This window comes from Syngnathus leptorhynchus, chromosome 1 (genome assembly GCF_054491065.1).
Source record: "Syngnathus leptorhynchus isolate UIUO chromosome 1, UIUO_Slep, whole genome shotgun sequence".
NCBI lineage: Eukaryota > Metazoa > Chordata > Actinopteri > Syngnathiformes > Syngnathidae > Syngnathus > Syngnathus leptorhynchus.
The window spans coordinates 14,366,957-14,392,897 of record NC_141195.1 but is presented as its reverse complement, the minus strand read 5'-3'; the positions used below and the strand labels follow the sequence as shown (position 1 = coordinate 14,392,897).

Genomic DNA, 25,941 nt, shown 5'->3' with positions numbered 1-25,941 from the left:
CAAAATCTAATGCCTTGCTCCAAAGACGTTTGACACGTGTAAGTAATGCCTTGTGGTCTAATCGGGGTAGAAATACCTGTATATTGGGTCCATGAAGAAAGCGGAAGGTTTGGCGTAGTGCAGAGGAGGTGGTTGGTGTTGCTGTGCCTGTTGGTGCGGTACAATTGGGGATTGATGCAGTGACTGGGAGTGAGGAATTGGAAAACTGGGACTTTCATCCTTGATGGACACTCCCTTTCCAACTCCATAGATGTGGTTCTTTTGATTTTGCGCTTCGACTGCCATACCGTTGTGACTTCCTCGGCTTCTGTTGTTAATACTGAGGTCTAATGGTTGTTCCTCGCTGCCAGATATTACTGAAGAGCCCCTGCTACTGCCAGTATTTGTGTTTGGGTTTGAGGGGTTAGGTGGAGTTGGAGCAGATAACTTGGTCTCCTTGGGCTTCGTACTGAGATCAAATGGTGATTCTACAGTGGGGACAGGCGCGCCGAGTGCACCAGAAACCATCTTATGTAGCTGCTCACGAGGCGACTTGGGATCTCCCTTAAAGAACAGGCCAGAAGTGAGGGCACCTCGCTCAGTGCTAAAGGGGTACAGGGAGTTGTGGAAATTGGGTAGAAACTGGAAGGGGAACATGGAGTGGTAGGGCAATGGACCCATCTTCTTCTCTTGATGAAGACCTATCAAGCCGGGGCCAAAATATTTCTCAGCAATAGAAGCAATGGCTTTGATGGAATCGGTGGTGGCTACATTAGCATTCGTGGTGGTGGGTGGCAGCGCTTGCTCATCAGGTGGGGGGAAGAAAGAGTGCTGGGTTGACACTGATGAAAAAAAGGGACGGTTGATGGAGAGGTTCCCTGAATTAGACACCGCTGGAATCACAGCACTGTTGGCCTCCTCTAACTGGTGGCCATCTTGGCTTGATAGGACCACAGGCGGCTTTCTTCTTTTGCCATTATGCTCACGTTCACTATCTCCATCACTCTCCAGGTCAGAACCATCACCTGAGACCGTGCCAGTTGTGGTGTCCAAATCTGTCCCGCTTGTAGTGTTAACATCTTCCAGGTCACTGCCATCTGAAATGTCTCCCATCTTAGATTTAGTCTTTACCTCTCCACCAGAGGACAAATCTAGTTTATTCTCGCTATCTTTGTCCTCAGCCAAACTTAAACCGTTACCACCGTTACTATTTGTTGAGCTAACTAAAGATAATGGAGGGCCATCTAGAGGACTCTGAGGCAGTTTGACTTCTTGAGTGCTGTTGCCAAGGGGCGTCTTCATCATTGGACTAGCCGGCAATAGAGGCGGTCGTGGATACAGTGACGGCGGAAAGATGCCTGGGAAACCATGTGGGAGGGACGGGAAACCGTGGGGCCCTGGGGAGAATGGCAAGCCGGCATGAGGATGAGGTCTGGACGGAAAGTAGTCGGGGAAGCCCAAACCGGACTGGTTCAGACCCGGAAGGTGAGGATGGTGGGACTTGACTTTAGCCATAATGGGACTGGAGCTCATGGGGATACCGGGATTGAACATTCCCGTTGGAGAGCCATAATGGTTTTTGCCCTCGCAGAAGCGCCGGTGCTTGTTTAGGGAAGAGGTAGTGCTGAACAACTGGCCACAGTCCTTGCACTTGATCTGAGTTCGGCAGTCGGCATGCATACGCTTGTGGCGGCAGAGGTTCGAGAATTGGGTGTAGGATTTGTGGCACACCTCACCTGGAGGTACAAGAAGATGCAGCCCATCAGGGCCTGGTTAAACCCTTTTTAACACTGTCTCTAACTGTGTAAACCAAATTGACCACAACATACACAAGCAACACGTGAATGGGAGTTTGGGATGATAACATCCAGCAAAGACTTGCTACCTTCATGGGTATGAGATAACATAGCAAGTATAGTCGGAAATAGTGAAGTTGAGTCCAACACAATGTACAGATTTTTTCAAGACTATACGGTAGAATAGATGAATGCAAAGATAAACTTTGAACTCGTGTGTTTGCTTCAGAAGACTCACACATGATAAAAAGCAATGTAAAGAAAAGACCCACGTAGAAAAGTACAAGGTGGCATTGAATACAGAGACTGACATCAAAGTTGAACCAAACAGGACTCTCACTTACAGATAAAAGGTTTGACACTGCTGTGGATGTGCTTATGCTGTTTGAGGCCTGACGAAGTGGCAAAGGTCTTGCCACACTCGGGACAAGTATGAGCTCGAGCCCCCACGTGTTGGGAGCGGATGTGACGCTGGAGATTGCTGGGATCTGTGAAGACCTGTCATGAACAAAATTGATACAAATAGTATGTATTTTATTGTCATATTTCATAAACTTTTCCGCACTGTGACGGAATATCTTTACATTTACTTTTAGGATTGAAAATGAAACCAAATCGAGCAGAATTTCTGATCAGGTAAAGTCTGTGTGTCCAGTTCACCACTTACGTGCCGGGTTTGCTGTACCTTATCACAATTTTCACACTCAAAGCGCTTGCCGCTGTCATGTGACATCTGGTGACGAATGAGGTTGGACTTCCAGTTGAAAGCTTTGGGACACTGGTCACACTTGTACTCCCGTTCTTCTGTGTGGACTATCATGTGCTGGCCCAGACTTCATGTGGACAGAACAAGCGTAATGAACCAAATTGCACATTTAAAATACTTTGTGAGACCCTACTGGCGGTGTAGCAATGTAGTTCACCTGTACTCGTTTGGAAAGATCTTCTCACAGTCTTTACACTCGTGGACAGGCTCATCGCTGTCCTCCCGCTCCTGTTTGAAGTCTTCTCTGAGGGTGTCAAAGATGGAGCCCGCACTAGAGCAGGAATATTTTTGGTGTCGCCGCAACTCGAGAGTTGATGAGAACAATTCGTCACAGTCTTCACAGCGATACACCTGCTCATCTGTGTGCACAAAACACAAGGCGAAGCTGCAGTCACTTCAAAAGTCTTTACAATCAAATACATATGAAAAGGGTTATATCTTTTTTTTCCCCAAAAAATTAAGCACAGCCACTTTACTAAATTCAGTGTTTGAATAATAGTGATTCTAATTGTAACTATTCCATGGATCAATAATGTGTCTTTTGATGATTTGTATCAGTCCATCAATCTATATTGTAATTAGCATCAATTGCCTCTCTCTGGGTTAGTTACAGCTAAATTGACTCTCATTTAGGTGGTAAAACCAACAACCCAACCATCGACAATTGCATAAAATGGAAATCAATTAGCCATGAAATATAGCCTTCATTAACACCGTTAATTGCTTGTTAGGAAAAGTCTTGCAGGGGTTCCATGTGTGCACGGGAAACAATAGAGCCCAGTCTGTCCCTTCCATGTTGATAACCTTTACAATTCTTCTCACCAATGAGGTCAAACACATAAAAACTCAGGCCAGTCCTTTCAATAGCGAGTTCCTGAGCCCGTGTCCAAGTTCAACAGCTCGGGGACGGAAGCCCAGCGGAGGCTCTTTGTGCACATCAATAAGGGTACATGCGTGAACAATTTCCAAAAAGGAATACGGTGCGCCTCGAGGAACAGAGGTAGGCAGGGACACGGTGGCGCCAAAAGCACCCACCTGCCATCCCACAATGTACACACCCATCCATCATTTGAATGGGTTTATCGGCAGGCAGCAAGGTATACAGTGCAACGCTCGGCTCATATTCTACTGCGACCGCTTATCCAGCTGGACCTTCTTGGGCACATTAAAAGAGCATTAGCGTAGCAACGGCCATGTATCCAACCTTGATGAGGAGGACAAATGACCTGCTGGTCAATGGGCCATTACACTGGGCTAAAGAGCTCTACTAAATTGCACACTTTGACACCAGTGTGCACATGTTCCAAAGAAAGTCTATTTTGATATTTGCTTCTCCTTGGCACTTTGAAGAAAAAAATATGACTCACAAATAAAGAAGGCTTTTCTTTTGCTCATCTCAGTGGGGCTGGTGGGTTTTAAAGCGTAGGCTAATGACTCTGGGGGATATGATTGGGAAGACGATTATGTGTAGTTTAGCAGCTAATCTGGGACCATGGGTGACGTCTCAAGGGGCTCCTCAAGTTCTTTACTCTAAATTCCCGCTCCGATAAATCCCATGCAGAAAGCACACTGTGCTAGGACTCAGAAAAATATGAGAAGAATAAATCGTTTTTATGGCTGATCCTTTCATTTTACGCATATTCACAAACAAAATTACGTTTTATTGAAGACTTTTTATTAGCCTGCTTCCTCTTTTATGCTCTCTATTAATTAAAACACTCGCGAGCACACGCACACGTAAACACGCGCGGTGTGCACAAGCAAAAGTGCGCACTCCACGTGCCCGCGCATACGTCCATCCACATGCGCGTGCGGACGTTCACGCGCAGACGCGCTCGCGTCACACACGTACAAATTCTAATGCAGAACTAACCATTTACACTCAGTCACTTCTATTTAACAATTGGCCTCGCACACTTCCTTAGTTTCCCGTGGATATATTTGCATATTTAATAGATGGAGGAAAAACTGCGAACTGAATTTTGTATCAATGCAGTGGTAAATGGCTGAAATAATGCAACAAATTGTGTGCGTGTGTGTGTGTGTGTGTGTGTGTGTGTGTGTGTGTGTGTGTGTGTGTGACAGAGAGAGAGAGACAGAGAGAAAGACTATGTTTATTTTTTTAAAAGATAAAATTATATTATCTAAAAATTGTAGCTTTTGTTAGAACACGTGTAATCATGAATTTGAATTATGTGGATGGTTTTAAAGTGTGAAGTTGATAATAAATTGGAAATCATTTAAGTTCCAACGATTTCCCTCCCTGTTGTATTCGGTGAAATAAAACAAATATGCGCGGTTATTGGGAATTCTGTTAAAATGTGCCTTTAAGTGCCATTACATTTTTTTTCAACATTTGAAATAATTAGCTTTTTTTTTTTTTTGTCCAAACGAGCAGCAGTGAGCGGTGGGTGAAGTGGTGGGTAATATGCACGGCGCACAGTGCGCCCATGTAAAATAGGCCTCAGTTTTGAAGAGAGTTTAAATCGTGAGCTAATGAGGCACATTAGTCTTCTTACCTTGCAAGTTGGGTGCCATAGATCCCTCCGGGAAAATGCCGTCCTTCATATAAACTAAAAGCTCCTCCCCTGCATCTATGTCACGGACAGCTTTGTAATAAATCTACGGAGAGAAAGATAAAGAGGGAAAGAGAATTATTATTATTTTAAAAAGCCGAGGTCAAAAACATTAGAAATGAGAGGCCTTGGTTCTGATTGAGACATAAATACAGCAGGTTACCTGCTGACTCCAGCAGTAAAAAAGTGAAATCAGTGTGATAGAAACTAGTTTTCACTGAGATCAAAACAAAATCAGTCTCCACAATTGACAGCACACGGTGACTCATCTTAAAATTTACAAAAATAATTTTGATATAAATCAATCAACGAATACTTTTAGAAAACGTCTGCAAACGTCTATAGGCGCTTGTGCAATTGCTCTAAATTGCAGCGGCAACAAAATGTACGTTTCAGAATTTCAAAATTAAAATGGTCTGCATAATTTATTGCAAATTGCTTAAGATATTTAGGCATGTTTAAGAGAATAAGAATAACATCCCTGTAGCTTCACCCATCGTGAACATTTATCAGACACAATTTCTAAAGCAGAGAAAAAAGATGCATGCACACATTAAACATTAAAAACAGCAACGTGAATAGCCAAGTTATCAAGTACAAACACATCCATATAGAGCAGAGTAAGTCAGTAGCCTTTTATTAAAGAAATCACTTCTGCGCGGACTTCACAATGCCTGTCATGTGAAGTTTGGCCACATGAGGGCTCTCAACACCAACTGAAGGCCCTGTGGGCAAGAGCGCACGCACCCCCCCCGCACGCACACACTCGCAGAAGCACAAAACTAACTTTGAAGAGTTGCATGACAAAGCCGATACGACACATCAAACATTATTATTATTATTATTATTATTATTATTATTATTATTATTATTATTATTATTATTATTATTATTCATAATCGTGGCCTGACCTTTCTTTTCTCCGTGAGGCGAAATAGTTGAGAAAGTTGCGCAGCGGTGCGGAGAGCTTCCAGTTGCACTAGCACTTGGGTCCCGGTGGAGTTGGCAACGCAACCCATACTCGCTCCACCGCAACTCCCAGTCCCGGCCGGGAACTGGGCCGATGGAGCAAACGAAGCCGGCTGAGCCTCAGAAGTTGCGGAGCGTCCCGGCAGTCTTGCGCCCGCCAGGTGACACGTTCGACGAGTTTGCCTCCTTGAACTGGTGTACTGCCGTCGCTCGGAGTTTTCTCTAATCTAGTCTCTGAGCGTCTTTGAAGATGATGATGATGATGATGAGTCGCTCTCTCTCTTTCTCTCTTTTCGTGGTTCCTCCTCACGACCCCCGGTGTGCTCTCTCTCTCTCTCTCTCTCTCTCTTGCTCTCTCTCACTAGTTTACGCTCATTCTCTCTCTGTGTCGCTCTCTCTCACTCTCTCTGTGGTCCCCCCGCCGGCCACTCCTACTCGTCTTATCTTGGTACGGAGGACCCCTCCCCGCAGGTCCGAGTGCCCCTCCACCCCCATCAACGCCAACCATCTAATATTGATGTGCGTAATGGATAAATGCAAACCCGAGTGACCCGCACACGCTCACTCCCGACCAGATATACGCACGTCCACGTACATACAAATACACGCGCAAAGAAAGATCCTATCTAAAGACAAGCGATTGGAAATAATCACACGAATATTGTTCTTATAATAATAATAATAATAATAATAATAATAATAATAATAATAATAATAATAATAATAATAATAATAATATGAAGAATATGAAGAATAGTAATAAGAATATGTATAATAATAATAATAATAATAATAATAATAATAATAATAATAATAATTATTATAAAAACGAAACTTAATGTTAAAGGTAACAATGTACTTTACAGCGACTCAATTAGTTATATGTTTTTATTTTTAATGAAAATTGATAAAAGACAAAAAAACGAGTTTAAAACACAATAATAATGAATTGGGAAAATAAATGTTGGTAGTATGTACATGATTTCTTTTTTAATTGGGGTATATGTCTTATAACAAATAAGCTAATTGAAGCATAACAATGGCTATTTTATAATATCCTGTGTGTGTGTCTGTGTGCGTGTTTGTGTGTACATGTACGTGTGTGTCTTCTACATGTGTATGTATTTCCTTATACAGTAGGGCTCACACACTCAGATCAGTCCTGACCTCTCCTCATCTCTGTCCAGTGTCCAGAGAAAAAGACGGCAGATCAATCAACCAGCTGCAAGTCGCACAGAAAACCCCCTGTGGGCCTAGACACACACACACAGACACCTTCTGTGTGTCTATTGATGAATCCATCCAGGGGTGAAAGGGCAGATCAAACAGGGCTCACGGCGCTTCCCAATACAATAGAGTAGAAGGTGGACATACTGTATAGTTTTTTTTTATCAGATCAACTCACCTTAGCCCCAACTTATTGCAACGCTCTCAACATTTCCCCCCTCCCTGGATGCAACATTGCCTCAGCCACTAAACAGGTGCTCTACATTTTTAGACAGAGAAGAATTAGGAGGCCATCATTTAAGGGCTTTAAATATTAGTGGGAGGATAATCGGCTGTTCACAAAATGTATATAAAAGAAGCCTAATTGAATGCTACCAAGCAAAATTAATTACCTACAATGTTCCATATATGTTCATCTTACAACATAAAAGTCATACACAAACAGACTCTGTCCTTTTGTTTTTCTTTTCTTTCAAGGCCTGCATTTGAATTTGCAGAGTGCACACATTTCTTTAAACTCATGCATTGTGCATGTAAAAGAGCAGAGAAGGCAAATCACTGCAACAAAAAACAACAAGAAAACATTTTAGCACTGAGTGGCCATGTGTTGTGGCGTGTGTAAATAAAAGATGGGCTCATAACTGTGACGAACCAGTGGCCAGGAAAACAAAAGCAAAGCCATTTGCCAGGTACAAACTGCAAAACGCATCAAAAAGCAACAGAACACGTGACCTTTACTGGGTCCAGTAAGTCTGCACAATTTTCTATGGTGCACTGATTCTTTCATTTGACAATGTACAGCAGTGGCAGGGGGCACTGATGTGAAAATCTTAAAAGGATTAGGCAGGTTGGTGTCGCCAGCCAATTGGTCCTTGTCAATCTCAGAGGCCCCCGTGTGTTCCTTCTGACTTTCTCTGAGCCGGCTTCACTTTTTCTTTCTAAATGTCTGAATCTTAAACGGACACGGTGGCCCGTCCCCTCCGTGTGACAGAGTGACAGGTGGCGGGTCAAGACTCGAGGACGAAGAAAGGAGACAAAAGGCGGGCGAGGCACGAGGAGTACCCAGCTATGCAGGCAGGGATTAAGAAACAAATAAGAGTGGAGTGACAGGAATGTGGAAACACACAAACCAGTTCTATGGGAGCATTCGGCTCCTGTCGTACCACTGTCATGTCAGATGTCATGTCATCTCCCATCATTCAAGGGCAAGTTTGACTTTTCTTTGGCCCTATGTATCAAGTTACATTCTGATTGCTCATTCAAATACACTACATATGCGAAGAAGTCACTAAACCCTTTCACCAATTCATGATATTGTCTCGAAAGCGGGGAACACCAATACTGATGATGTCGCTTTCAACTTGTCCCATCAAACCATGAGTCATTCTCATAACTTGTTTAGCACAGTTTTTCATGCAGAATGCCCCTCCTGAATCAAACGACCACATGATTATAATTGAATAAACCAAAGAGGTCTGAGCTGCAACAGTTGTACAGTAAGAAACACAATGTTGACGCAATTGACAATGGCAATACACACCCGGACAATCACTACAAGATAAGAAAATATGGAGTAAGTCTTCACATCCATCCATCCACCAATCCATCGTTGATCACCATCACTTTCTCTTCGCATAACAAATAACCTTCACCAACATTGTTTAGAATGCTTGGTTTGGTCGGCAGCTGAGTTCCTTTTTCTCTGTTCACTCCTGACCATACCAATTACATAGAGGAAAACTTGAACTCAAGTTTGTTCTAAGAATAAATGACAAATAGTGTGTCTCGCGCAAACCCTGATTGTTTAATTATTAGCTCAAATACACTGGCCCACACTTAAGTGTATTTACAAATCTCTATGACAGTGCGAAGAAGGGACAAATAGCAAGCAAATGGATTATTACACATCACTGGGTGAAGGTTTTATGAGTCCGATGAGTCTTGGACCGTCTTTAAGCTTCGTTACATGTGTCACTTCCTAATAACGCTGGCAATCGGCCCAGTGACAGCCACACAATAGAATCGTTTCTTGGTCATTACCCGCCAACATTTTTTGCAGCCACAATGGCAAGCATACAACCCGCTAATAACTCTTAGTGGATGGGAAACAGGAAAGCAAAGCGGCATTCGCTGTCGCTGGACAAAGACACCACAACAATGTGTCTCTTATGTGGGCTCCAAATCCAAGCGGGACACTCACCTGGTCTCCAGTGAGGTGGCAGGCGACGAGATTCTGCTCCTCAAACGAAGGGGCGGAGCGGACATACTTGAGCCAGCTGTTGCTAGGGCTGTCCGGGCCTGTGTCCAGAGCAAACTTGATGTTGCCCATGTCGTCCACCACCTGTTTAGACACAACAGGTGCAGTTTTAGAAAAGTTAGTTACCACTCAGTTAGCAAAGCATTCAAAGTTTGCTTCAACCAGGAGGAGTTGGATAAAAATTCAAATAAAGTTGATCAGTCACTTTCCAAATGCAAAGCAGAAACAGGGCAGCTAACCTTGTTATGCCTGACAAACAAAAGCGGAAAGGGGACCATGATGGCAAAAGCATGGAGGAGTTGACTAACTTTGACTTGTCAAAAGACTTTTTTCTGGCACATATTGATCACCCTTTGTGACCCCTACATACCCCCGGAGACAGAAAAAGAGGGATTTTCAGAGAAAATGACAGAAGATGGACGTATGTGAGAGGAAGTGGATGGAAAAAGAAGGGCTTGTAAAACATGAGGAAGGAAGGAGTTAACAATGGACTATTTCTTAAAAATATCAATATCACTTTGAATTGTTCTAGGAGCTTCGAGGTATGGCAAACGAATACATTTGAAAAGTGTATTCATCTTATGTGGCCCATCGTCCATGTTCAAGAGCATGGAAAGGCAAATATTAAAAATGATATTTAAAAGAGAAAATCTCACTTCCACATTATCTGGAAAAAACATGTTTATCTGTAAACTGGAGGATGTGTATTGTGTGTCCGGAATAGACATGTATGAGTACTTTGGAAACAAAATAACAATGGTGGCCCACAGAGCGATGACATTACATAATAATCTCACATTTAAAATGAATACAGGTATTAAAATTAGTTCAGATGAGAACTGGCAAAACAAGCAGTTGGTGCACCTGTGTGGTCTCCACTAAGCACCGTCGGCAACAACCGGCCAGACAGTCACATGGCTGTGATTCTCTCATTTTTGCAAATCCGTGTGATGAGGATTGTTTGACACTGTTTGTCGTCTGTAGTTGAAATGTGTCCAAAATGAAAAGGAAAAACAACATTCACTTCTTTAAACATTCCAAGCTCATCCAGTCTACCGAGCAAAGCTCGACACTCTAATTTCACCCCCATGCTGCATGTAATATCATGCCTCGGTTTATCATTCCCCCCGAGAAAACTCGCCTGAGACAGAGCAACTGGGCAAATTACAACTCCCAATCAGACCGGTTGAGAGATGGCCTCCAGTGAGCGCTACGCTTCCAATCACGGTGAACAGAAAGACATTAAGGTGCGATGGAGAAGAACCAACAAGCCGCTTAACGGTTTTAGATGTGCGCCGTTCATGAACTCGAAGAACTGGCCACATTTTCCAAAGCTGTGTTTTTTTTTTTTTGGGCTTGTAAAATGTAAACGATCTTGTTCTTGTTGTGTGGGTGAAAAGGACGCAGGTGTCGAGTTTGGAGGGTAAATATGTAAAGTGTCTGGTCGGAGGTGTGAAAGAACTGGTGCAAGTGTGCTTGTCCAGATACTTGGCCTGAACAATTGTAGTGAAATTGACACTGCAAAGTAGTGAAATGCAAATTTCAAATCACAAAGATTGCCATTTGTGGGTTTGTTTTAATTGGTCGGACGGTAGGCTTTATTTTATGAGTGTAGATTTTGTAGCATTAATGCTGTTCAAACCACACTTGTTTGGTATATTTTTGTCAAGTTGTCGTATGGTTAAAATACTGCAAATGAAAATGCTTTGCATATTATTTCAACTGAAAGAAGATACACTGTTTTGATATTGATTTGTGGGTATACATTTATTTTAGCATTAGCTTAACCTATGAGACCAAACCATCTGGCATTTGTTGTATATGAATTTACTTATTTGTTAAAAAAATACATGGGAAAACTTTGAAAAAATAATAATTGCAAATGAAATCGGAATTGCAATATTGTGGAAAAAAATACAAATTAGTATATTAAGGATGAGTGCACTTGCCAAAGGGGAACCAAATATATAGAGCTAGAGGAGGATCGCTCATGTTTAGAGGCCAGTGGAAAAAAAAAATGCTTCAACACAGCGCACTGTAAAAAAACGAGTTTTTTTTTTTTTTTTTAAATGATGAAAGGGCACGGCAAGGTAGGCAGGCAAGCAGGACTTTCACATGCTTACTAACTGAGCATGTTGCAGTTCATACACACTTCAGGCTTCCACCCCTCTCACTACATTTCACCATGCACCCGAGGGTCTGATGGTGGGCTTAATGAGCAGCAGACCTGTGTGTTTTTCTAAGTGTACATGTGTGCCTATGTTGTTGAGGAGGCCGACTAACACCCTGTCACCGGGTGCAAGGCTGATTTATAAGGCTTCAAATGAGGTGCAACAGAGAGGGAGAGCCAGAACAAGCCCATAGCTGATTGTTTGTTTATTTACCTTTTCCGTTTCATTTTTCTTCACCCCCCCCCCCCCCCCCCCGAAATCATCACGTGGGTGAGCAGGATATATATCACGTGAAATGTGTGCAATTGTTGTGGATTCTTATCAGTTTCAAATTGGGTAATATCAAAAGTTTACAATTTTCACACACAATGATTAGAAGAAATCAAATACAATGTTTTACAGGCAACCTCCAATTTATATACATAATTCGTTGAACTCCATTTTCAGTTCGCTATGATTTTCACGTTTGTCTTTCCATTTCAGCTAAACCACTACATATATTTTTTAGTATCTAATTATTTCTTTTCCATACACAGAAAAGCATTGCTGTTGAAAAATTAAATAAAATCATCCAATAAGTCAATGTCCACAACAGTGACAATCATTACATCAAAGTCACATATTTTCCAAGTATTTTTTGCTCTCTCAATAGATCTTTGAGGTAATCAGAGCAGTATGCCTCCAACTCGCCTGCTTCTATTGACTTCTATGAGACTGCTTGCAATCTAGAAACTGATGCCAAAATACATTAAAGCAAAGCTTATGGCGTACTAAAAGTTGATTGAGGGGCATTAGAAGGAAGAAAAGCAAGCACCCAAAGAGTCTCACGAGCGGTAAGTGTGAAACGAGAAGTGTCTTGGAGTGGACAGGATGCAGAGCAAACTCCACAGGAAGCTCTGATAAGAGCACGGCACTCCTCTTGCTCCTCGTCTCACAAAGGGGAACCTTTGACAGCTAGGAACCTTTAATGGATGTCTTGATATGGCCTCTCCTTTGTCGGCTATGTGTGACGGATGGGGGAGGCGCGGAAAGTTGCTTGTAAGGGCAGACGCCGGTGACAAGGTGCATATTATTTTCACTTTGACTGGGGGCACAAAATGGAAACGCCGCTCGGGGGTGGTTGAGATTCTGATACAATTTGGAGATACTATAAAAATACTTTGCTTTGTGACAGTGTTCAAGGTGTATTCCCAATCTTTACAAATGATATACAATGCAGACACACTGATGCATTAGAAATGTACGAATTGATGTTTTCTTTCGAATGAAATCAAACAGCTGTATTTCAAATGCACTTTAAAGATGTAATTTAACTGTATGCTCATAACTGTGGCTTGCATTAGTGCTGTAGAATTGTGCTGCTCAACACTGGGAGGTCTTTCTAATATTTTGGACATCTAATGTCACAGAATAATTAAGCATAGGCAACAACAAGAACACAATCAACAATAAAAACAGTACTCTCTCACCGAATAAGTCACAGAACAGAACAAGTCTATTGACAGTAATAAAAAACTTGCTACCCACAAATGTAAATGCAATAAGCATTGACTAGGACTTACGAGGAGAACGTAATCAAATTGCTCCATAGTCAAAACTCCACACATATGATGGAAACATGCAGACACTGCAATTTGAAGCAGATAGGGGGCGACCTCACACGAGAGATAAAAAGCACACGTGGAAAAGACACTTTGCTACAGTTGCACATGGAGTTGTTGAAAATATCATAAAAACGGTAGACATCTAAGAATCGCACGCACGCACACACACACACACACACACACACACACACACACACACACACACACACACACACACACACACACACACACACACACACACACACACACACACACACACACACACACACACACACACACACACACACACACACACACACACACACACACACACACACTCCTGAGCGTAGAGCCAGCCATGGAAGTGGAGGAGTGACAGTGACAGTGACAGATTGAGTGGCTGTGGAGTGGACTGCAGTGCTGGTTGTTAGAGGTGTTGCAAATTAAGGTGTAGGACGACTAACAAGGAATAAAGAAGTGTGTGTGTATCCTTTCTGGAAAAGTGTCTCATTCCAGTTGAGAGGCCCCTTGCCATGCACACCCACACCCACCCAAGCACACGTACATGCAGACTAATAAAGAGGGTGACAGAGTACAGATCCCCACATCTTCTGATCCATACATTAGTTTGTGTGAGCGTGCATGTGTGAGTGTGTGCGTGTGTTTGTGTGTGTGCGTGTGATGGATGAATGGATTCAGATCTGTTGAGTTGACCCTCTCCTGACTTGTTACTCACCAGTCAAAATGAAAGTGCTATCTTCAATCTACATATTATCTACATGCTATCTACATGTCGCAAAAAAAACCCAATTCCATTTTGATATTATTTCAATGTATTGGATAATGTTTCTTATTAATTCATGTATAAATTCAAGTAACACATTTTCAACAGGAAAAATATATTTCACTCGTCATATTATACTGTAAACACAAGCTAAAAGCATAATGTTGTGTGTGTTCTTACAGGTATGAGTTTGTGTGTAATGTACAGTATGTGTGATGTGTGTGAGGGAGAATCGAAGTGTGTTAAATTTGACCCACATTACCTAGCTAGAGTGACATAATTAAAAAGCAGGCGGCCAGGGCCCAGGGCCTTGTAAAAGGCCATCTGGGCAGGTTGTGTGTGTGTGCGTGCGTGTGTGTGTATAAATATTGCGAGTGTCAGAATGTGGCTAAGCTCACCAATGACCCAACTTACTTCCCTTAAATTAGCATTCATAGTCCTGTGCAGCTATCATTTGTGGTGTGTGTGTGTGTGTGTGTGTGTGTGTGTGTGTGTGTGTGTGTGTGTGTGAGAGAGTGCATACAATGTTGCAGGCGCACAACTTTGCAGTGGCGCACAATTGTACTGCATTATACTGAGAAGCAGCAGATGAGGCCTACTGCTGAAATCCACAAAACTACGGCGCAAATAATAAAGCCAAGACTACAGAGAGAATTAAATTAGCAAGCGTGGCAAATCAGCGCACATCTTGCCATGTTCATGTAACTTGAAACAGGAAATGTGCATGCTGTGAAAAGGGACATGCAGTGAGTTTTCAGGCCGGGGACTCATTAACGCAATGGCCTTGTGTTATTTACAGCCTCGTATTAAAAGCCTGGATGAATGTGTGTAGCATGACTGTGTATGCGTGTGCTGGTGTGTATTCAACTCTGAATGTTTTGTGTGCAGGTGATACGTTCAAAGTAAATGCATCAGTTTTACTGGCTTGCAGCCTTTTTACGGGCTCAGCTTTATTATATGTATTTATGGCAATTAGTGAGGAGATATATTGGCTCATTACAGACAAGCAGGTGCTGGCTAAATGGGGAGATATATGAACAGTCCATCAGGGTCATACACACTGTGTCCCTTAGAGTGCCCCACCCCACTTTTTCTTTCTTTCATTTTTTTAAAAAACATTGCACTCTACGGCAGCATGTGCATTACTGATGATGATTGCTAACAGACGCTAGACAACAAAGCTGGTAAAAAGGTTTCCATATATATATATATGTATATATATATTATTTTATTTTTTTTCGGGAGAAAAAAAATCACCTTAGCTGTTTATTGCCGGATGAGAACCCACAGTGAGCAAACAGCTGTTTATGGGTGACAGGAACTAATGTTTGACGGTGCGGCTGAGTTTGTTTACATGTACACACACATTCACAACAACACATACACACGCACGCACATACATAAATTTTAACCCCACTATTGTATTACTGGTTATTCCCATACTAGTGTGAATCCACACTAAGGTATTTTGCATTCTAGTTTTGCACAACTGAGACTTTTATGTCCCTCATAAGCATGATACCTGCTAGATGGTTTGTTGTAAGTGCAGCGGACGGCTTGTTTGTTTCCATCATCATAAATGGGACGCAATAACTCCACATGGAGTCACATAAAGAATGAAATGTGTAGCTTGAGAGTAAATCATTTCCTCTGTTTTTGAAAAAAAAAAATATATATATATAAAATATATATATATATATATATTATATATATATATATATATAATTACATTTATTAATTTATATAATTTAATATAAAGAATGTCAAATTTTCAGATGTGAAACATGACATTAGTCACTTCATTAACTTTTTAAAAAATATTCATTGTAAAAATAAAAAAGCGATTGATTACAACGTTCTCATCCAGATAGTGGGAAAACTAAATATTAATTTCCTGAGCGCAAGCAGAGCAAGTAAATCTCTCAAAGGTAGTACATGCATGCCAAGAATAATGTCAAATAATAATGAGTGGAGGAAGCCTGCATTCAACAGCAACACAACTTGACCTGCACTCCATCGACTGACATCGGAAGTGAAACACAAAATAGGGACAATTCCTGGAAGTGGGCAAATGCAAATAGGGAAGTAGTGTTGGCCACACACTTGAAAGCATGTAACGCTATCAATTATTTATTAACACCCAAATAAAGGAATACTTCCTTCAATAACATTTTCTCTCAGGATACAATGGGCTAGGCTGAGGAGAGAACGAATAAAAGAAAGGGAGTCATAAAAAGTCTGACAAGATTGGTCTTGAAATCCAAAGCAGACAAGTTGTTTCCAATATGAGTAAACTTTTTTTCTCTCCGATTTGCATGTCAGTCACTGTTCAGCATCAAACCAGAATTGCTCTTAACAAGCGCCAGTATATCTCATTGCTTGTATTGCCGAGAAGGAGACTGACAGAAAACAGTCATCTTCTTGAAATGTCATTTGCAGAGAAGTGGGACAAGATGAAACAAAATCGAGGAGGTGCACAGCATTTCAAACTGGAGCAGAGGACTTGAAGTCAAACTTGACCACTTATCAGAATGCAGGATTCTTTTTTGTCCAGTTTGAAACTGCACAAAAACTTAAAGCACTGTTATATTTGAATGGGACAATCTGGCAAACTCATCACCACTTGTTCAACTTGGAAAAATATGTGAAAAACCAAAGTGTTAAGACTGTCTACTTCCTCAGTGCCTCACATCCTGGCTTCTGTGTCTGCCTACCTGTTGAGAGAAGCCAGGTTTTGTCACATGCAGGGCAAGTTTGGGTGTGTTTGCTTCTGCTTCTGCCCAGTAGCATTAGCGGCAGCCAAAGAGACATACACGATGCTAGGAGACGTGTGTCTCTCCTCCAAAGGGACTGGATAAATATCTGGCAATTCTCATCCCCTACTATTGGACAACTTCATGTGTGTGTTCTCTTGTGTTATGTCCGTCAGTTGACTCGTGTGCACCTGAGCTCAACATGAAACTGACAGAAGCCAGGACAGAAGGCCTAATAGTACTTTTCTCATTCCCGAGTGCCGGTGAGAAGGAAATGAGCCATTTCACTGTTGTGTAAACCATTGTTTCATTTCCACACGTCTCCATGCTCCCTTTCTCCACTCTGTTATTGCTCTGGGTTCTGGCCCTTGTTCAAGTGTGAACACAATACAGCTATTGAAAGCCCAGCTCACACCTTTTTGGTCAAAGCCCTGCCTCAGTGGCGCTTTAGTCGGCACATCTCGCCGGGTGAAAAGCCTTCTTGCCTTGATGGCCCCGTCTTCATTTTTGCACTTTCTTTTGGACAAGCAGATTGAACACACCCTTGCGCCCTGATCCCTTCATCTTAATTGTCACCCTAACTCAGATTCTGGAGAGCCCCGATGTGCAGGTAATGGATCCTGCTTGATGAGCTGCCCGCAGAGGCCCACACGGTCAACCTTTAATTAAGAACGCTCATCTCCTCTTCCTTAAGTGAGGGGGGAGGTAATGGAGAATCAGAACGTGTGTGTAGAAGAACTTTTCAGCCATGTGGTTTGTGTTAGAACCAATATTAAGCGGGTCCAGGACGGGGCCGATGGCTATCAATCCACCTTTTAATGGATGGCAGGCTATATAGGGGGCATAGCTGGATAACGGCACCACTGAGAAGCTAATAGCTAAATGAGTTTTTTCCTCTTATATATTGTTTTATTGTCGTAATTGTGTAATAGAACAGTATTTGAGACTGTTCGGGTGGTGAATTAACAAGAAACTATTAATAAATCACTTGCAATAGTAGTGTCTTTAGGATTTGAGTTGATGACAATATCACTTGGCGTCTTGCAATTTTTGAGGGAATACAGATTTTATTTAGTTTTACGTGATAATGGCATATTAAAAGCGAAAATATTTGTTTTTACATTTGAAGGTTTCTTGCATAGACATTACCAAGGGGATCCCCTTTCATACATGATGAATAGACTGAACCCTTCTAATATGTTCCAGGCCGATCGCAATACTGTATGTTCTGACACTGAATGAGAAAAACTCTGAATTCAGAACTTGCTTATGTTTGTTCACTTTTTTTAAACAAACACAGAAGTGCTCATTTGTGTTTGTAAGTCGGGTATTTATATGCCTGGCCAAGGTAACCATTTCATACAAAAAAGGATCTAACAGCACAGCATAAAAAAGTAGAAATATTAGGAATATTGAAGTGATGATGATCTTCTCTCAATTTACTCACAAATTTACTTTGTAAAATCTGGCCCGGTTTATTCAAACGCAAAGCTGATATGCTCACACAAAACAACAGGTGGAAATACAGGTCCATACCCTTGCCTTGAATACTTTTTTTCAGGTTCCAAACAAATAAGAGAGATCAATCAGTCATTCATTAATAATTAATCTGCAGTCATAAACAAACACTAGAGTCTTAGTTTGTGAGGTGGAAAAATGTGTCGGAGGGTGGGGCGTGGGGACAGAGAGAGATAAATGAAGAGGAGGAGCAGCTGTTGACACAAGCCTTCTCCTCTGTGTCACAAAAGAGATAACTGGGCTGCCAGTGTTTACACACACCAGTAGTAGTGTCATCAATCACACACATATTGGTCCTCTCGCTCTCTCTCTCTTCCTTTGCTGCTCACACGCACACACAAAATGATGGGGAGGGAGGATTACCGAGGGGTGACAACATATTGCCTTATTACTGCTACAAGCATGTCAGATAACATCCTTTTCTTCACGGCTCATCTCTTTCTCTCACACACAAAGACACGTTCACACACACACACACACACACACACACACACACACACACACACACACACACACACACACACACACACACACACACACACACACACACACACACACACACACACACACACACACACACACACACACAAACCCACATGCTTGTATGGACACGTGCTTGCAGTAAAGTGCACCATTTAACAGACTAGACATCATTGGCCTGCTACTTGTCTTGTGGTATTTATGGAAAATTCTATTCAATTAAAACCAATGTTAGGTATGTTAATTTAACTGACTGGGGGGTTTATTAGGGAATATCATTATTTGTCAACTGTGGCCCTGAGAAACCCTTTAAGACGATTTTGATTAAAAGCTTTATGAATATATTTGACGGCTTATGCCACACTTGTAGTGGAAGTAAATTTTTGGTTATCTGATCCAACGATTAAAGCTTCTATTTTGGTAAATGGCACAAATCGTACTTGGGGTGTGCGAGATAATGTGGATGAGACCCAGTGTTGGCAATTTCACAGAGGAGTGCTGACCTGTGGATCTGAGAGAGGGAGGTCAGAGCCACTGTGGGAGTGATCATGGACCCTCTGATTCTCTTTAAATGTATCACGTCAGTCGTGCACTGACAGTGTTGACATGGTGGAATACAGAGAACCATCTTTTTATTTCAACATGAGGGAAGGATACCATGCGATGGAAACAACAGATCATAATTTAGCAGTTGGAATGGTGCGGAAGTAATTAGAATTGTACCTCATGATGAAAGCATTGCTATAGACTCACTAAGGGCAAGTGGGTGAAAGGGCAAATTGAGAGACTTTCTGCTAAAACCTCAAATTGCTCTAAGTGTCCAACAATCCATTAAAATCACTGCAACAAATAACAATGACTTTCACTGTGTGTTTGAGTAATCACGCTATCATTAAAAGCTATTTCTTGACGAAAGGAAAGAAAAAAAGCAACTTTGGAGTGGTTATACGCTCCCAGCGCTCACATTAGAATTGGAAGTATAATTTGACTTGCAGTTGATGGAGAATGCTTTCCTAAAGGAACACAATCAGCAGTAATTGGCCAATCAACATCAGGCACAAACACTACTATAAAGCTCACATGGTGAGGCTGATGGATACAGTCAGGACAAGCATTGACACTATGGCATTTATTTGATCATTCTGCTCCATTGGCAAGCCAGCGGTTGTTAAAGCATTTAATATTCAAAGGCATGAAGAAATATATTCACCAGTCTGTTTTTTAGACTTGTCATTATGACGAATTTACTGATTGAAAGGAGCCTTTAGCATTTTCACAGGCTGTCATGTGTTGCCTTTATGTCTGGAAGCTGCTTTGAACATAAACTCAATAAAATCCATGTTTGCGCTGGAAAAATAAATCAAATCACCAGCGAGGATGAAATCTGACTGGGCCTGATCAATAGCATCGAGGATGCTTACATATGTTGCCAACTTGACACAGTTCATCACTACATCACATTAACATCATTTTGAGCTTTTAATTGTCAACTTCTTTCGTTCTGGTTTTGTTTTGGGCCGGATTTTAATGATAGACTGTGCTAAGGGTACTCAGTAATCATGACATTCATTCTTGGTAACAACTTTTGTATGCCTTTTCCAGTGCATCTGTCTTAACGTGGACTTGGGAGCTTGTTAGTTGTACTAATTACTGCAAACAGCACAATGAATCTTTTTAGCCCGAAGAGGCGTATTCATAATGACCTCCCCATGTGCTGGAGCTCAGTGGTCCTGGGGGGTATTTAGGAGGTAAACATGTTGACTGCACCTCCACCCCGCCATGCCACTATCCATTTACTTGCCCACACATAGCAATTAGGGAGCCAGTTGCTAATTTGGGGTTGGTGCATGCAATATATGCAAATGGAAGGCAAACAAAAGAATCGGCTGATAGATGACAAAAAACGGTGGCGGCGAAGGCTCCATGAGGGGATATTTAGCACCTCACCGCTAATTAAAAAGCCATAGCAGTGAAAGCACTGAGGTAACTCATTAGCTGCAGCCTAAATGAAACCACATGGTTGTGTTGTTTGCCAAAGCTGGATAGCTTTAGAAGAAGGAATACTCCATAGAAAATGACACAAAAAATGATTGCTATAGGCTTTATGCTAAGATGAGAGGTCCACACGTGCCAAATTAGCTCGGTTGCATGGGGCCTCTGTGCTAATACTATTAGCTTAGCGTAAATGGGGTAGCACCCAGAAGAAAGGTTATCATGAATATGGCAATTAAAGCTATAATAGGATAAACAACATGTTGGCTGATGGAGGGACTGGGGGGATGATTACACAGGCAGAGTATTGTTGAAGTGTGTGACTAGCTATATTGATCTGTGGCACAGTAATGCAGCCATGTGAGAGTGGTACCCACTGAGTGTCTGAGACTTTGCTTAGAAATGAACAGATATGTGCACATACTCCTCATGAATACACACAGATCCTGTAAAATGTACGTGTGTGTGTGTGTGTGTGTGTGTGTGTGTGTGTGTGTGTGTGTGTGTATTTGTGCAGTGCCTTTTTTTCCAGTGTCAATGGTGTTTTGTTTTTTCCCTCTGGCAATTCATTTCATCCCAGCATGCATCGTCACGGTTGTTGCCCTGTTGCCCTTTGGAGAGCGCAGCCCTCTCCTAACATTTACTTTATCATTTCACAATAAAGCCTCCCAATGCACGCCTTTTTCCATTGAAGCGGACCAAGAAGAGAAAAGCATCAAGGAGAAATGGCTGCTGTGGGATCAATGGTGCAAAAAATTGTTTTTATTGAATGGCTTACATATCCTGAAGACACAGATAAGAACACGGCGGTAGGAGGATTGTCGTGTGTAGGTGAGAATGGTTGGTTGGGTGCGTAAATAAATGAGATTATTGATGTTACATGTCAAAGTTCATGGCTGGTGTTTCCAGCATGGGCTCGCTGATCTGAGGAAAGAAAATTCGGATCACGACCTGAGATGTCTCTATGTTTGTGTGGGTGAGACTACTGGCTGCATATTACCACTTATTCTAAGATAAAGCGTAAATTGTTCAACTTTTAAGGGTCCATTCAATTTTGGTGATGGAAATGATAGGTTTTCCGTTCATGTCTAAATGGTCAAAAATGGTTAACTGTAAAACGAGAGGCCATACCACTTCTATTAGGTGTTCAGTCTGAGCAAATGCAGGTGCAGATTCCAATTCAGTTTTTATTCCAATTTTCCAGTTGTTTTTGTAAGTGAGCATGAATGCAAAATTCTTTTGACATTGTCACTGAAAAAAAAGATTTATAAAAACTGTTGCAATATTGAGTAGTTTATTGTTCTATAAACATGCCCTAATACCTTCTGGATGAATACACATTTGTTAGCCTCATTTCACATTTGGGAAACAAGGTGTCTGATGATGTCATCCTTTCTAATGTTATTCTACAAAGACTGACCCCCACCCCCATTTAGTTCAGAACTATACTTGGGTCAAGAGCTTGAGGCCTTATAGAGGCATGCTTTCACTTTTGGAGGCTTCAAACATACGTCAAACACTGACTAATGCAAAGCCTCATTTTAAAACATCTAAATCCAAAATATTTCCATTTTAAAGCCCAAAGATCCTTAATTCCATATGATGACATGGCTCCAGGAAAAAAAGTAGATAGCAATAAACAGATAAATGATGGCCCTGTGTGTTGGAATGTGTTTCTGTGTGTTTTTGGTGAGTGTAGTCCAATAGCTGATGGCCGTAAGTGCTGAGGTAAGTGATGTTCACAAACTGCGTGAAATGAGATCTCATCTGCAGGATGTGTGCGTGCGTGTCTCCTGAATGTGTGTGTCCACTCACAAAGACACATTGAGAGTCAAGGAGAAGCTTGGGCTCCATGATGGGAGTCAGACATCTCATCTCATTCACAAAGCAAACATTCCAACTTTGCCGTGCTTTTCAACACTTTCCACTAATTCTGCTCATTCCCAGGGCACATCATCTTCATAAGCAAACAGCACTCTCCTGGAGGAAAAGCTCTCACTTATCCCTCCCCAAAATCAACTTTTTTTTTTCCAACTGAGTGGCCAAATGGACTCATAGATCTGACATTATTTTAATGAATATCAACATCAAACCCTTTGGGTGCCATTTGAACACACCAACAAGAATGGAATTCATCACTACTTGATATGGACAATAACTAAAACACGTGTATGATTATGTATCAAGTAAACCACTGCTGTTATATTTAAACGGGAAGTCAACCTCATGTTCTTTACAATAATATGTTGTATGTGCCACAACTAGTCTAAACACGGCATTCTTATGAACATTCACACATTCGGGGAATATGAGCCAAGCAGCAAGAGTCATCCGTTTTTATCCACCTCCGCAGACGGCCATTTTGCTACTTGCTGTCGAGTAAAAATGACATCACATTTGCCAGGTCTCAGGTCACAACCAATCATGACTCAGCTTTAGAAAACTGATGAGCCATGATGGATACGAACGGGCGGATTTAACCTGTTTAATTGATAATATGAAATATTAATCAGAACAATGCGTTTTGACTGAAAATATGGGGGTTGACTTCCCCTTTAAGGCAGTTGCTATAAAGATTACTGAGTGCTCAAAAAATGACGAGTTAAAACATCTTGATGCTGTGGAATTGCTAAAAAACTGGTGAGTAGCTTTGTTTCTTCAGTCCAAATTGAGTTGCTTTCCCTAACCTGCTTCACTCAAAATTCAGGGTGACTTGGCAAGTGGGTTGGGAAAACAAGCCAACAATTTGTAGGGTGTGCTAACATTTGCATGCTTACCAGCCACATCATTAGGAGTAGGCAGCAAAGTGTCTGTGATGTAATATAAAGACATATTGTATTCAGCTGATGCAGGAGGGTGCACAAGTGCTATCCATATCTGGTTCAGAGTTCTGAGATTTGGAGTTCCAATGTCGGCTCCATCCTTGGTGTCTGGAGGTTGCATATTCTCTCGGAGCTTGCGTGGGTTTTCTTCTGCACTCTGGTTTCCTCCCTCATTCCAAAAAGAGTGCATGTTAAGTTCATAAAAAAATCTGTCACTGGGCATGAACGTGAGAGTGAATGTTGTTTATCTGGATTCCTATATGTGCCCTGCTACTGGCTGCCAACCTGTTTGGGTGGGACAGACTCCAAATCACCTGTGACCCAAATGAGGATAAGCAGGTTTGAAAATGGACGGATGGATATCTCGAGGACACGTTGAACAAAGCTCTTCACTTAAGTATAGCCGCATTCAATCCCATCTAATAGCATGGCAAAATTTGAAATGAGGTCAAGGGGCTCCAACTCAACTAAAGGGGTAGCATGACATTTTAAAGAACATTTTCAAGCCAAATGTTAGAGATCACTACTTAATTTGACAACTCAGAACTTTCTCCATTTGTTGCTTTCCCTCCTTCTCAGCATGTGTGTTGTAGGTTGTGAATATATCTAATGACTGCATCACCACTCTATCAATCAGCAGCATTGTGTGGATAGTGAAAATCAATGGTTGCACGCAGAGCTACCTGAGGTCTCACACACTTCATCAGTCACAGCGTTCGATACATGTATGGCCACAACGCATTTCAGTCAATCTTTTGGCTTGTTTCAAATGGTGAACTTTCAAAGCTGCATTTTACTCACACAATTTCTGTAGTAGATAATTCACACACTGGCAAATTTGGTGTCCAGGGGCAATTTTATGTTTATTGCACCCAGTATCTTTTGCTCCCTCACTCCACATCTCCAGGCGCCGTCGCCGCTAACCTTCTCCGTTACGCTCGCTTCAATGGCTGCTGCCTTATCAGATGCGCGGACGGTCTGGAGTTTCAAACCGACTTCACTCCCCGCGATACTCCTTTCCTCCATGGGTATTCATACCTCCTTCCTGTGCTCAGAAAGTCAAGCTTCTCTTTAGAAAAGCCCGCGCTCTTATCTGGGAGACCCCGCGACCCCACAGTCACAGCAGTAGCCGCTGGGGGAAAAAGGAGGCCTCTTGGGAGAAGGACAAGTGGACCGAAGGGTGCATATGCGTGTGCGTGTGTGTGTGTGTGTGTGCGTGCGTGCGTGCGTGCGTGTGCATGTGTGCATGTATGTGGCTCCATTAGCAGAGTCTTTTTGTTGTCCAAGTAGCTAAACACTTGTGATAACATTAGTGTGCACGTTCCTGCCACAATTTTGTCATAATGTGGTTGTTAGTGGACACAAACTACTCAGCCAATTAGTCAAGGTTTATGGAAATGAGAAGGAAGACTGAGCTTTATTTAGTTTCATATTTGGTTTAACGTTTAGGTGAATAATGCGTGAATCAAAATGCAAAACAAAAGTGGATAGCTAAGAAGGTGGACAACCTGGACCTGACTGAACTTGTTTGGGCTTTGGAGAAGTTTGCGCTCAACCTTTCTCTTAGTAGAAGGTAACCAAGTCTACATTGTAATTATCCATTTAAATTAATAGACAACTAAAGATGAATATCAGTAAAAATCAGCAGCAGTAAGTTGCAGCACATTTGTTTTATCCTATTTTGTCCTGTGATCGATTGGCAACCAGTCCGGTGTTTACCACCGCCTATTGCTTGTAGTCAGCTGGGACAGGCTCCAGCTGACTTCCAAGCCTAATGAGGACAAATGCAATAGAAAATGGCTTGATGGCTCATACACATTTAGTTCAGAATCAAATCTAAATTGATAGAAATAGGGGAATGTCAATTGATTTAATTGATTTATTGTTTCAAATCCAAATATATGCGGGTTCATAAACATTAATGCCAAGAGCAACAGCGAAAACAAGGACGGAAAAAAAAAATCCGTAAATAATGGAACTCTATTTTTTATTTATTTAATTTATTATTGTAATAAAAAGCTCTCAAGGAGAAATTCAACACACTCTACTGCATATTTTGGACTGCAGACTGCACAAAGAAGCAAATAACACACATGCAGTCATGCACAGAGAGTCTGAGGGCATGAAAAAAAAAGGATTTTATGCATAGTTATTTCACTGCTGTTTTCTGCTGATGTCCCATTGCTATATGCTATTGTTTATAAACTGGAGCAGGAATGCACAAAAACAACTAGAAGCGACTAAATCGGCCTCAGTCGTAGTGCTGAT

At 41.7% G+C, this 25,941-nt stretch overlaps 1 protein-coding gene across 2 annotated transcripts in view; it reads right to left on the bottom strand.

The window, feature by feature from the left end:
* Positions 1 to 25,941, bottom strand: part of prdm16 (PR domain containing 16) — a 199,615-nt gene that overhangs the window by 10,205 nt on the left and 163,469 nt on the right. Inside the window, exons 8-13 of one of the 2 annotated variants that reach the window (XM_085911926.1) lie at positions 9,514 to 9,654; positions 5,061 to 5,163; positions 2,699 to 2,900; positions 2,443 to 2,608; positions 2,120 to 2,273; positions 77 to 1,715 (exon numbers count right to left, since the gene is read on the bottom strand). In XM_085911926.1, coding sequence (XP_085768052.1) covers positions 77 to 1,715; positions 2,120 to 2,273; positions 2,443 to 2,608; positions 2,699 to 2,900; positions 5,061 to 5,163; positions 9,514 to 9,654 — 2,405 coding nt within the window. Of the gene's footprint in view, positions 1 to 76; positions 1,749 to 2,119; positions 2,274 to 2,442; positions 2,609 to 2,698; positions 2,901 to 5,060; positions 5,164 to 6,028; positions 6,402 to 9,513; positions 9,655 to 25,941 lie in introns of those variants that run through there. The other variant, XM_085911917.1, reaches the window with a different exon arrangement.